Here is a 13,622-nt window from a genome sequence, read left to right on the forward strand (position 1 = left end):
AATCAATGGTGTGGCCTCATTTGGAAGAGTGTGTGCAGTATAATTCACCCCCAGCATATTCCAGAAATAAAGGGCGGGGGGTTCAGAGAAGGTGATGAGAATGATCAAGGGCCCGAAAAAAGTCTTGTATGAAGAGAGTGTGAAAAGATGTAGATTAGTTAGCTTGGAGAGGAGCCGAATAAGAGGGAACAATGGAGCAATGGGCTGATCAGTTGCTCGGCACTCTTAGCCCTTTGCCTGGCTCTGGAGCTAAGCGCGGCAGACGCCACCGGAAGCCACGGAGCTTCGGCCGCGGTGCGATTTCGATTAATAAGGACTTTTCCCCAAGCTCGAGGTGGTGCCGGGGGGCGGCGCGCGGAAGCCACTTTGCTCCTGGACGCTGCCAACCCCACGTACGGGAGGCAGCGAGGGACAACATCGAAGTGTCAGGGCGCTGTTCGGGCGAGCTGCCCCTCCCCAGGCGCTGATTTCACTCCGGCCCGGCTGGACTCCCGATGCTGCGATGGCTGATGGGAGGCGGGCGGGAGCCGCAGGGACTCTCCGAGGTAAAGCAGCAGCCCCGCCCCTGCCCCTGCCCCTGCCCCTGGGAGGAGGGACCAGAGCGTGCGCGTGAACTGAAGACGGGTGGGATAGGGGGCGGGGCGAAGGGGCGGGGCCAGGAGCAGGCAGGGCGGGGAGGGGGCGAAGGGCTGGGGGAGGGGCAGTTGGAAGGGTCTAGCCCTTAATGTTTTTCTCCACTCAAGAAGGAGCCAAGTCTAAGAAACCCAGCAGAGCCCATGGGTATAGCACAGTGGCTCTCAAACTTTCGTACTGGTGACCCCTTTCACATAGCAAGCCTCTGAGTGCAGCTCCACCCCCATAAATTAAAAACACTTTCTAATATATGTTTAGCACCATTAAAATGTTGAAAGCAAAGCGGGGTTTGGGGTGGAGGCTGCCAGCTTGCAACCCCCTGAGGGGTCCTGCCCCCCAGTTTGAGAACCCCTGGTATAGTCAAACCTCACTGAGGCAGGTATCAAACCCAAGAAGCCCAGTAAAGCACCTTAGATTGTCAAGAAAACAATCTACTGCTTATTTTTGGCATCTCAATGAGATTTTAGGGATGGAGCTTGGAAATGGCCTAGTACTTGCACAGAAAACCTTCAAAGGGCAGAGACTTGATTTTAAAAAAATGAAAAATTGGGGATTGCAAAATGGCAGCTTAAGATGGTTTAGTATGGTGTATTGCTCCATATCCCTCCACCCAAATCTGAGCCCTGATTGGGTGTTATTCAGTGATTGTGTTGCAGTTTTAATACTAACCATGGCCATAAGGAAGGTGAGACAGCGTCTCGAGTCTCAGGTCTGTAGAAATCTTAAATCTGTGGTCCAAAGGATAGAGGACTGGATTGGGAGACCTCGGCTCTATTCCTGGTGCTGCCAAGTGACCTCGGGCAAGTCATGTGATTGGTCTGTGACAAAGATAGCTATCTAGCGAAGCTACACAGTCTGTCCAGTAGATGTTTTAGTGCTGCTGCAAAATAATATGTCCTTTCGGAGTCTCAAAAGAACATTGAGACAGTCCTGAAGGTATGAAGATGTTGACATTTGCTCGTAAAATTAAGCTGTAACTGTGAGAGTACTCTGTCACTGAGTTGCCATCACGTTTCAAGGTATCTAGCAATGACACCTGTTAAAACAAGAATTGTACACTACTGAGTTGTTCCAAAAATGGTGGAAGCTTGAAGCACAAGAATTGCCATACTGAAGCAAGCCAGTGGCTCTCAGTAGCTTATACTAGGAAAAGTTAGAGAACTGCCATCAACATCGTGCATCTAGTAATGCAATAGTATGCTATGGAGGAAGTGTCTTGCTGACCCTGGCTGGTGATCAGCTTATTTCATGAGCATAAGTGATAGCCCTTGTAATTACCCCAGATGGCGTAACTGCAGATGCTATTCAATAGAAATTGAGCCTTTTTTGAATCTTACTAAACTATTGGCCTTAATGTCTTGCGATAAGGTCACAAGGGATAACCTGTATTGCATGTCTAAAAGCATTTCTTCTTGTTTGTTTTAAACTTGTCTGTCAATTTTTAAAATGAAACTATTGGTAAGAGGGGACATCATATAGGGTTGACAGACCTCAGAAAAAAGGCAGTTTAATGAGAAATTTAAAGGTGTAGTTTATTAGGACAGGAAGAGAATTCCAGACACTTGGTAAAGCAACCCCCATCATTTCATTTATTTATACCTGCTCCTGTATTTTCACTCCATGCATCTGATGAAGTGGGTTCTAGCCCACGAAAGCTTATGCCCAAATAAATTTGTTAGTCTCTAAGGTGCCACAAGGACTCCTCGCTGTTTTTGCTGATACAGACTAACACGGCTACCACTCTGAAACCAGACCATAGCTGTTAACCAGTTGCTTTCTTTAGTTATTCAAGATCATGTCTAAAACAATAAGGGACTGTTGCTTATTAGGTTTTTTTAAAGCAGTTTAAATGTTGTACAGTAACTCAAAGTACATTCCATATTATAATCTACCTAATTTAAGTAAATAGGAGGGAATCCCTTGTTATAATTTCCATTAAGGGAACAGATAGTTATGTTAAATTCATGTTTGGGGATAAGTTTTATATATATGAATGATCTATTTGTGAATGTATTTTATACACACACTATGCTAGATATGACTGAAAACAATAAAAAATGAATTATATACATACAAATTGAGGTATTCATGATTGATTTCTCTTGATGGATTTTTAGAAATCGTCCGTGCAGAGCTTAGGTGAAGAACAAATACAGAATCCCTATACTGAGCTCCTTGTACTGAAAGGTCATCATGATATAGTGAGATTTCTAGTACAAATAGATGATTGCAGGTAAGAGATTTTTTCAAATTATTGTATTACATCCAAAGGAATACATAAGTGGAAGTCCATGAAAATTAAGAAATATTTTGATAATTTTTCTGCCAGAAATTAAATATCAGGTAATTTAGATCTAAATTAATGCAAATATGTTCAGTAAAACATTACATTCAAAGCAAAAAGTGATTTCACTGAAATTTAAACATTCTCCTGCAACTTTTGCTTCTTGAGCATTCAGGTTTCTGGATCTGCTCCTATAATTGCCACACAGATTATGTGGCTTGACCAAGGTCAAAGAGGAACTATCTGTGCCTCAGGTTCCTGTAAAATGGGGCTAATGCTTCCTTATTTTAGAGGGTGTTATGTGATCTGTAAAGCACACAGATCCTGGGATTGCCTTTCACATTATTGCTGCCCCTTTCTGTACCTTTTCCAATTCTCTAGTATCCTCTTTGTAATCAGATACTCCAAACGGTACACAGTACTTCAACATCTTTAAGATGTCCCACTGTCCATTCAAAATGGATTTATCTGAAAATGAATTATTTGCCTTTCCTTTGTTATCATACCCTCCCTGTCTCCTAGGCCCACAACCTCTTTCCTTCTCCAACTATATTGGTCTCTTTGGAAGTCTTCCATATTTCCTAATTTTAGTATTGCCTAAATCCATCTATTTCTCGCTGTACCCACTGTCGAAACTTAGGTTCATCATTATTTAGTTTTGGTTACTGCAAGGATTACTTCCTTTCTAGCTTCTCACCGTTTCACCCCATCAGTCAATTCAAAATGCTGCTGCCAAAATAGTCTTCCTCTCCCACTGCTCTGACCATTGTCATCTTTACCCAGCAAGCTGTCAGTGGTTTCCTTTTTCAGTACCTCATTCTAGCTCCACAAGGAGCTAGAAGCCCCTTTCAAAGTCCTACATAACCTCCTCATCCCTGGTCTCCTCTGATTTCTTCCTGCCTCTGTTCTCAACTCCCTCTGCATCTCCCAATCCTTTTTCCTCTTCTCATTCTCAGCTTCATGCCTTCATTCATGTACTCCCCAATGCTTTCATTATCAGTCCAGTTCTAATTTACTTATAACCTCGTCTAACTGTTTGGGGTGAAGTCTAGGAAGAGAGTGTCGTCTCATGGTTAGACCAGTGGTTACAGACCAGAGAGGCATGCACACTGACTTGGCATGGTCATTCTGAAGGCAGTGTGGGTGAGTGAAAGATTTGGCACTGACATTTTGGAGACCTGGCTTTTATTCCCACCTTTGCCTGAAGTGATCTTGTACCATCTCTCAGTTAAATTTGTGCAATAGGGGAAATAATACTTGACTGCCTTTTAGGGTAGAGCTTTGAAGCTTTGTTCAATAATAAGGGTTGCAAAGTGCCTAGAAATCTAAAATAGCAAGCAGCAGAGGTGAGATTTCAGCTCCTGGCCTTCTCTAAGCTCAGTGCACTTTCAAGGGTACAGGCACTTTGTTGGGGGAAGACTCTCTCCCGCCTAGTGTCTGCTGATCAGGCAGCTGCATTCATCCAAATGTGGAATTCCCACGATCTCTTATGCTTGCCGCAGTTTCACAGAATTGACAATTTTGAAAATATTTACAAAAGGGACAAAATTCTTTAGGTCTGCAGGATACATGTTTAAATTAAGCATGTGTTAGAACTATTATAGATAAGGAAGTACATGCAGCTTATGATTGATTTTTCTAAGTAGCATTAAAATTAGGCCACAAAGATTCAAATAAAACCGTAAGGTTCTTTTCTGGTGATTTGGATAGTCATTACAGCAATTTCAGACTAGTTATTTTAATATTTCTTCACAGTACATATTTTCAGAATATGTACACTGAATAGATCTCATTAATCTTTGAAACTCTGGCTTTATAGTAGAAATGTTGGAGCATCCTGAGGCAGAGTAGAGGCATCTGCTGATGCTAACAAATCCTCTATTACTTCAGGAGAGGACTGTCTTCATTGTACTGTATCAAACACATTGCGGTACTAAACAAATAATAATCAATGTAAAAAACAGATGGACTAGTAAGTTGGAGGACAGGATAAATCAGATATGGATAAGAAATAAGTTACATTAGTATCTTATAGGTGTTTAATATTCTGAGTTTGAACTGTTCAGAATAGTTTGTGTCAATGGATAGTTATTTCATTTTTTTTATTTAGCATGAGTATAGTAGTTGTTAAACAGCTGAAAATTTTTCACCTGCTTTCCCCCCTTCCCCCAATAAAATTAGTATTGCTATTCAGTTTCTGAAATGTTTTTATTTAGTTTTTGAAGCTATCCCATTGTGTTTTTTTGTTAACTGTTGTAAGCCAGGCTTCACGCTTCAGGTCTTTAGATAATATCATCTTATTGAGAATTTTGCAGAAGGATTTTCTTGTTTTCTCAGTGGCTCGGCTAAAACCAGTGAGTGGAAAATTTTCTCAGATTGGTTTTTGAAGATACTAAATAAATCCTGTATCAACCTAACAGACAGCTGCTTTTTTCTTTGTTTCTTTCTTATTTTTTGAACATGAAGTGAGGGTCATATTGATTGGAAGATCACTAAAGAAGGGTAAGCCTCAGCAAGAGTCTTCCAAAAAATGGACTGATAAAATTGCATGTAATACCCTAGCATTTGACATATTAAACTAAACTGAGTTCATAACACATTTTAAGAATAGCTTTCTTTGTTGCTCATTTGACCATTCCTTGCTCCTCCAGGAAGCAGACAAGGTTATAGAGGATGGTGATCATGACTGGAAAAGAATCAGGTGACCCATGAAACTCCAGCTTGGTGAACGAAATGTATACTGTAGAACCAGCCATCCTACAGATATCTTTATATTTAAAAATAAATCTTTAAAAAAACAACAACACTGTACATCTTGTATTTGATGAAGTACACATGCCTTCTCCTTCAAAGGTCAGGTTTCTTTTCAGATCTTTGCTCAAGTGTCAGTGTCCCATCATTTAATTGAAGGGTAGGTTTCCACATTTAAAGTGTTCATGTCCAAAATGTGAGTGGCTGACTGTTGTGTTTGGTTCTGGCCACCCCATCTTAAACAAGATATAGCAGAAATAGAAGGTACCCAAAAGTGGGAAACCAACATTAGTAGAGGCATGGAAAGACTTCCAAATGAGGGGAAATTGAAAAGATTGTCTGTTCACTTAAGACAGGAGATGAAGAGGGACTTGATAGAGGTATATCAAATGATGGTAAGGAGAAGCTACATTAGGTCTACTTACTGACTGTCTAATACAAGAGCAAGAAAATGTTTAAGTTTGAAAGGCAACATAGACTTACCTTGTGGCAGGATATCAAAATGGCTAAAAATGGATTAGGATTAAATAAAGATGATAGTTTTATGGATAATTAGAACATTCATATTATTGGGTAAAAGTTTAGAAGGGATAGAACTCCTCCATATTTAAAATATAAATGAACCACTAGTGTCTAGAATTAGAAAGAAACTTCCTCTATAGGCAGGTTATTCCCTATTTGTCCATTATGGAGTTCCTTGTACTTTCCTCTGAAAACTCTGATAATGACCTGTACTAGATACAGGACACAAGAGTAGATGGTGAATTTTCTTGTGAAATTCGCAGGTGAGTCTACAGTCTGTACTCAGTCTAATTTAAAAAAAAAAATAATGGAGTGCATACTGAAAGCCCCAAAATTTATAGCACTGGAGTTTTATCAGCACAATAGTTACAACACGTAAAGCACCAGTGCCGTATTTCCTAATGGTTAAGGAAGGGAGTAGAGTGGGTATGGGGCTCTCAACAGCAGGAAGCCATGGTTCAATTAAAATAAGCTTTAGCTCAAACTCCAGCCTTTGCATATCCCCTGGTGGGACACCTGTTTGTGCTGCAACTGGCAACTACTGGGAGGGGGATGGGAGCTGTACTAAGTCAGAACCATGATACAGGGCTCTGCCCTGTGGCATATGTCTTCTAATCTTCCAGTGAGGTAAAGAGGGAATTCACCCCCTGTGAAAAGGTGGTTTCAGCACTAGTTTGGGCTTTGCAGCATTGGGAATATCTGGTGCCTACTACTTTCGGATAAAATACATACTCACTAGCAAAATTAACAACAGTCATGTGTCCAGCCCTAGCAAGTCCTAAGCAAAATTAGTGCTGATGAATTTGCTGAGCCCCAAGTGGGGGCTCAAAGCACAAAGTTCAAAAGCCCTCTACCCCCCAAAAAAACCCTCATCAAACCCAATACATCTAGATAAAAACAAATAAGTTTAGCTTAAATATCCAGTGGTGCCTCCTGCTATATAGGGAGGGGAAGTTTGTATTGCCTTGTGTTTTAAATAATTAGCCACGTAAGTGCTAAATTTTTTTGGAAACAGTGTTCTCCTGTATACTGCTTTTGTTGGTGTTTGGATTGCAGACCTGCTCCTTTGGTGGTGTAAATCTGAAACCTGTTGTGTTCAAGGCATGGGGATATGTCCCATAAACAGCAATAAAATGTAAAGTAAATAATACCCTTGACATCACTACTAATCCCAACGTCCCAGAAAAACGGATCACTCTTTTAGGCCTTTTGGACGAATATGACCCCACTTCAGTAAAATTTAAAAGGCTTGAACTTAAAGTAAATCTGAGCATGGATATGAGCGAGAACTGGCAGTGTTATGGTTTGGGTTGCAAATAGTCTATGCTGGTGACTAAGGAATCCTTACCACTTCAGTGGCAATACCACCATCCTTATCTATACACCAGGGAATAGTGGGGGGAGTGGATTTGTTCATGGGGGGAAATTGGAAACTACCCAAGTGCATATGGTTCTCGCTGGGTGGGAACTGACAGGCTGTTATGTAATTGTAGTAAGCCCAAATGTGTTCATTTATGGACTGACATGCCTAAGTGGACAGCACCAGGGGAAAAACAAATAAATTTTAAGCTAAAAGAATTCCTTACACCCCAAACAGTGGGCAAAAAAGTCTGGGGGAGGCAAGGCTACAAACAATAGCACCAGAAGGTGAATGGGAGATTTTGCCCTGCAGTTCAAAGGCATTCAAAAAATTTAGGAAAAATACAATATTTAATAATTTAATAATTAAATGCCTTAATAAAATGGTTAATATACAGCCCAATATAACAAAAATGGCTTCTCCAAAACCCCCATAAAATAAATGGCCTAAAATTATGCATTTTAAAGCCCTCCTTTACCAATTTAGTCAGGGCATATATAATTCAAACCAATATTAAAAAAAGCAATTGGTAATTAAACTGAACCCCACCCTAAAAAGTAATTATAAATCTCGCATTAGCAGACATTTTGGTCCTAAAACTCCACTGCGAAAAGTTTGTTCAGTCATTATAAGGGGATTATTCCTCTCGTAATTACAACCAGGATACAAATCAGGGTCCTCCTCTGACACATTCCCTCCCCCAAGCTACGGCTTTCTCTAATCACAGTGTCTATTGCCTTCTTCTCTGAGAGCACAACTTTGTCTCTGGGTCTTATCCTGGGATTCCTTCAGTAAGGCTCTAACTTTGCTTCTATTAGTTTGCTTTTGCAACTCAGATACTTCCTGTTCCAACTTCTTTCTCTTGGTCACATACTTGCTTGTGCAGTGTCACTGTTTGTGCTGTCTGAATCAGGGTGGTAGCCCAAAGGGTGTCTGATTCTGCTTTTAGGCTATTTCCTTTCTTGTGTGTGGACTCTGTACTTCTCTAAGTCCTTTAGTCTCGCCTTTAACTGATCTATTTTATTTATTTATTATTGAAACCATTTACTTAGAGCTATAGGAATGCCCCAGCATGAGTGAAGGTTCCAGGGTCCATTACCATATTTTTGTACAAAATTTGTCAAAAGCTGTTATCTAATTTTTTTTTAAATTGTTTTTTTTTTTTTTTTTTTTTTTTTGACATTTTCTTACTTGACCAGGCTACCAGCCTGAGCCCCAGAAATGGAATGTATCCGTAAATCAACTTGCGGATTACAATATGGAAATTTACAGGTTGCAACCCTGCTCTGCTGTCTCCTCCCTATTGCACTACAAACTGTACTGACTGTCCCCTCCTTTCCACCACTGTTACCCAGGGTATTCTGAATCCAAAACAGTGGTAACTTAACTTAGCAGTGTCAGGAATAAGTTAATGGGGACACAGCTCTTCCGTTTGATAAAGGACTGATACAAATCAGAGTGCTTTTACCTAAAACTACTTTATTAGGTCTTAAGCGCCCACATATATGCACTATAGCAATAAGTTCAGAGCACGCCAAGCATAGTTAACCATCTCAGACTTTGGGTTTGAGTGATCACCAGCCAGGCTTCCAGGGGGCCTTCTTCCATACAGCTGTTCAGGCAAGGAGGTGACACCTCTTTGCCTGAAGAAAAGCTCCCTCAGACTGCTCAGTGGTGTTTATTTTTACAGAATTTTTATAGCTACATTTTATAAAAGAGAATTTATAATAAGCCTTACTGGGTTACCAATTTTTTAAGTTTTAACAAATTGGTTATTTTTTATTAGCAAAGGATTTTTAATATTTTTAGTCATGATAAAAATCTTGTTAGCAACCTTGGTTCTAAATACCCCTATTTTTTATGGTTTGTTAATTTTTAAAATTTTGATTAGCAAAGCTGCAACTGCAGCAATTTGGCCTTGCCTATGAAAGCCCTGACCATTATTCCTAGCTATGTGGTGTTCTGCTTTTAACAAATGGTGGCTAAATGCACCCAAAATGACTGTGATTTTAGTATGATCAAGTTCTGGGGTTATAATTCCTTTCCTCCTTTCTCCATCTCTCACCACTATCACCTTTTAGGTTTTTTTACTCTTTTTGAGAGGACTTCAAGTTGTAGTGTAAAAACACTACAGAAACATTTGTGCAAGGACACATTTGTTGCTTAGTTGTGTTTAATCCTGGGCTGTGGCCTAGAACAACTAAAAGTTAAAATGTAGCTTTTAACTACTTTTAACTCCCCAGTCAAGAGCCAGATGCAGATGTCTTCAGATCATATCATTTCTGTTTTCAGTCGCCGGAGATTGGCCACTTTCCTTAAACAGGGTGCATCGATACTAGGAAAACTCACTCTCTAGCAATAGTGCAGCTCCCTGACAGTAAACTGCTAATGTAGACAGGGCTTAGGCATGTTTACTGAGGTGCTCTCTCGGTAAGGAAACAGGTCAAATTTATTTGGATTTAGGTAAAACAGAACCAAAACTTAGCTGTTTTTTCCTAATGTAGATGCAGGGTACGACCTTTAGCTGGGTTTCAGCAGGTGTTATGCATAGCAGCATACATACAATCCCCTTGTGAGTTCTTTTGTAAAGTCAGTTTAAAAAAAAAAAGTTGTAATATTCCTGTATGCCTGGCCTGACTTTAATCCTCATGCTGTGTAACTTGTTATGTAGTGCTCTCTAAATTACTTGGCTAGATAAGAACGCTAATAGACTAGGATTTGGCTTTATTGGATATGACCTCCCCCCTCTCCTCCACCATCCCCAATATTAAACCTAAGCAGTAAGAAGACTGGATTCTGTAGTACAGGCTACTATTGGGAATAGTGACAAAATGCTTAGAACACATTAAATAATATTCTCAACAATGAGAATATTAAAGCATGTAATGTGAGAAAGTTTTCACTTTTGTTTATTAAGCAAGTCAATGATTTTGGTTTCTATGCAGTATTTGGAGCTTAAAAGGTACCTTTTTATGCATCAGATTACGAGTAAAACTGAAGTGTGATTTCTCTCCTTATAAATGAAATAATTTGCTCTGTTTAAGTAGTGATTATTGGTGCATAGCGTCATACTGGAAATCTATTTATCATTTTCTTTACCGGTTTTGTTTTCTTTGTTCTTTATCAGATTTGCATCTGCAGGAGATGATGGAATTGTATTTCTGTGGAATGCTCAGGTTAGTTTAGTTTTTGAATGGGGTTTGTTCTGTAATAAGGATGTGGACAGGAGTGGGAATGTGGGGAGCTGATTTTGCTCTTGAACTGATCTAAATCAAGAATCAGCCCATTGAAGTTTAGTTGAGCTGTGTCTAGCATAATGTAAAATTGGTGCAAGGGCAGAATCAGTCCAAGAGAGTCTTAGCACAGTACAAATAAGTTGAGTTTTATAGACATGTCTGATAGAACAAAAATAAAAACCAATTCAAGGATGTTTCAGCTTCAGAGAAGTAGGATGTGAAACTGAGTGTCTGAAAAGAGACGTAAAAATGTGTATGAAAATATTCAGTGCAAGATGAAGTATTGGAAGCACAAGTTAAAATGTTTTCAGTAGCTGCTAAGATGTTGATTGCTGAACCTCTCAATATCAGACAACATGGTGAGGCCCCAGTCCTGCAAAGACTTATGCACAGTGTTTAATTTGTAATGAAGGAGGTACTGGGCTCAAGCAATTTTTTTTTTTTTAATTTTCATAACTGACACTGCCAGCCCAGAGGTGCCAGGTTATTATGAACTACCAAGCCTAGAGGTGCCAGGGCTCAGTCCTGGAAGTCTTGGCACAAGTTAAGCCCTGCTTATGCATGCGTGTAACTTTTTGCAGTCTGCCTACTCCCATTAATTAAAATGGGGCTACTCATAGTGTAAAGTTAAGCACATGTGCAAATCTTTGCAGCCTAATACAAGAACTGACTTCAGTGTCACTTCCATGGAATTAGTAAGAAGGAAAGAGCTCTTAGTTGCTTGCCATGATACTGGTCTCACTCCAGCTTTTAAAAGTATTTTGTTGAATGTAACACTTGTCACAGCAATATTGCATTTTAGAGGTGATACTTCCAATAATAAACATGCTGTTTTCTCCCTATACAATCTTATAAAAAAAAAAGGTGAGTATCTTGCAGGTTACCTGTTAGAATTGTTTTAGAGGAGGATGCCTTATAAGTAACTTAGATATTTACTAGGCTGAAGGGCAGATCAGTGAACGGTCTAAAGTCTGAATGTTAAGCTTCAAGTGAGGCAGAGAGAAATCTCAGAGACTAAACTTTTTATGAAGACCTTTTGAAAAAAGTTATACATAACATTTACAATAGTGTAACTTAAAATAGGAACAGGGGAACTTGTAACTTTCCTTCCTTCTTTTCTGAAGAGTTTCAGTTAAGCATAATATTTCTTATGGAAGACATTTCATAACCCTCTAATATGAAACAGAAAATTGTGTGTGAGAGAATCAGTATTCGAGAAATGTATGTGAAAATGCACACAAATCATTTACGGATGTAAAATTTGTGGGTGTCCAACTTTAGAGTTCTATTTTTCGACTCCTGCACACTTACATGCTTGAAATGACTCTTGTATTTAATAAAAAACCAAAATAAGATATTGTTAATCCACAAGTGTGCAATTTCAACTGTCTGCATCCCTAATTAACTTTCATGCTAGGTAGTAAAGCTAAAACGGTCTCATGTTATGGGTGTAGACAATAGATACAATACTGAGTTTCATACAGTAAATGTTAAGTCAGATACTCTTATTGATAAAGGTAGTTTCAAGTAAGTCAAATGGTTTTATTTTTTAAAATAACCCTTCAGATTTTGTTTTGCCAGCAAATGAGAAATAAAGTGATGTCAATAGGGTATAAATGAAGTAAATTGGCTAATATTTAAGCTAAAAATGAAACCATTAAAATACATAAGTTAAATTCTGAAATATTCATCTTAAAAACTGGTGCTCAAGTGGTTTCCAGTTATTAAATGTATAGATCTTTCATAGTATCCCCCTCTATTCATAGTAACAGGTTTTTTAGGTATAATAAATCTTGGTAACATTTTCAATAGCACCTAAATGACAGACTCCTAAAGTCCCCATTTTCAGAAGTCACTTAGGCACCTAGGTCTCACTGGGATTTAGTGGATTTTGAAAATGTTACCCTTAATGTGCTGTATTTTTTTTTTTCCAGACTGGAGAAAAGTTATTTGAGCTACATGGACACACGCACAAAATTACAGCTATTGCAGCATTTCCTTCATCTGGTGCTTATGAAGAAAAAAATCATTTGATCTTAACAGCATCTGCTGATAGGACAGTGATTGTATCCTTAAATCTTAGGAAGATTCAACTGATTTTAAAGGGAACAATGAGCCAGGCAGCAGAGTGGGTGGCAACTGTTTATATTTTAGTAGGACCCAAAGGCCTTTGTCAAGGCTGGGGCTCGGTTGTGCTAGCCTCTGTTCAAATACACAGTAGACATGGTCCCTATCACAAAAACAATGAATATGTAACAAACAAGTGTTTGAAATGACACTAAGTGTCCAAATTTTGAAGATGTTAGTATTTAGAAAACCCATGTGTTTCTACATTTTTATTTCTCAAACCCTGTCATCTAATTATAAACTAAACATAGAAACATGTTATGACCTTTTGTGTTTCCTTAATAAATGAATTCAGGAATGGGATTGCAATAGTGGCAGGCAAGTTCAGAAAGTGTCATGCTTCCATTCCACTGTAAAGGTAAAGAAAAGTCCAAGTGTGTGTGTATAAATAAACAATACATATAAATATATATAAATAAATAAAAAATACACCTGTAGTGAAAGCTAGTGTGAGATATGTGAAGACAGAATATTTTAAAATGAATAACCTACCTTTTAATTAGCTAAGACCACTTACTTCAAAGGTAGCGGAGCGACTGAGATCTAGGTACTGACAAAGGTTTTAATAAAAGGAAGTAGCTGGGAGCAACAATTTTATTTATTCCATTATAAAAGATTGTCACTTTTTTGGGGACTTTCTAACACCATTGGTTGCATCAGATCTTTCAAATGGGACAGGGATAAAGCTTTGGGGCTGTTCAAGTTTGGT

General features: G+C 38.9%; 1 protein-coding gene across 2 annotated transcripts in view; it reads left to right on the plus strand.

Moving 5' to 3' along the window:
* Positions 1–207: 207 nt before the first annotated feature.
* The window catches only part of WDR41 (WD repeat domain 41), a 42,813-nt gene continuing 29,398 nt past the window's right edge, over positions 208–13,622 (plus strand). Inside the window, exons 1-5 of one of the 2 annotated variants that reach the window (XM_037902970.2) lie at positions 208–545; positions 2,751–2,866; positions 10,678–10,726; positions 12,721–12,852; positions 13,209–13,271. In XM_037902970.2, coding sequence (XP_037758898.1) covers positions 495–545; positions 2,751–2,866; positions 10,678–10,726; positions 12,721–12,852; positions 13,209–13,271 — 411 coding nt within the window. In that variant the 5' untranslated portion in view covers positions 208–494. The remainder of the gene's footprint in view (positions 546–2,750; positions 2,867–10,677; positions 10,727–12,720; positions 12,853–13,208; positions 13,272–13,622) is intronic. The other variant, XM_043547006.1, reaches the window with a different exon arrangement.

This window comes from Chelonia mydas, chromosome 5 (genome assembly GCF_015237465.2).
Source record: "Chelonia mydas isolate rCheMyd1 chromosome 5, rCheMyd1.pri.v2, whole genome shotgun sequence".
Classification (NCBI taxonomy): domain Eukaryota; kingdom Metazoa; phylum Chordata; order Testudines; family Cheloniidae; genus Chelonia; species Chelonia mydas.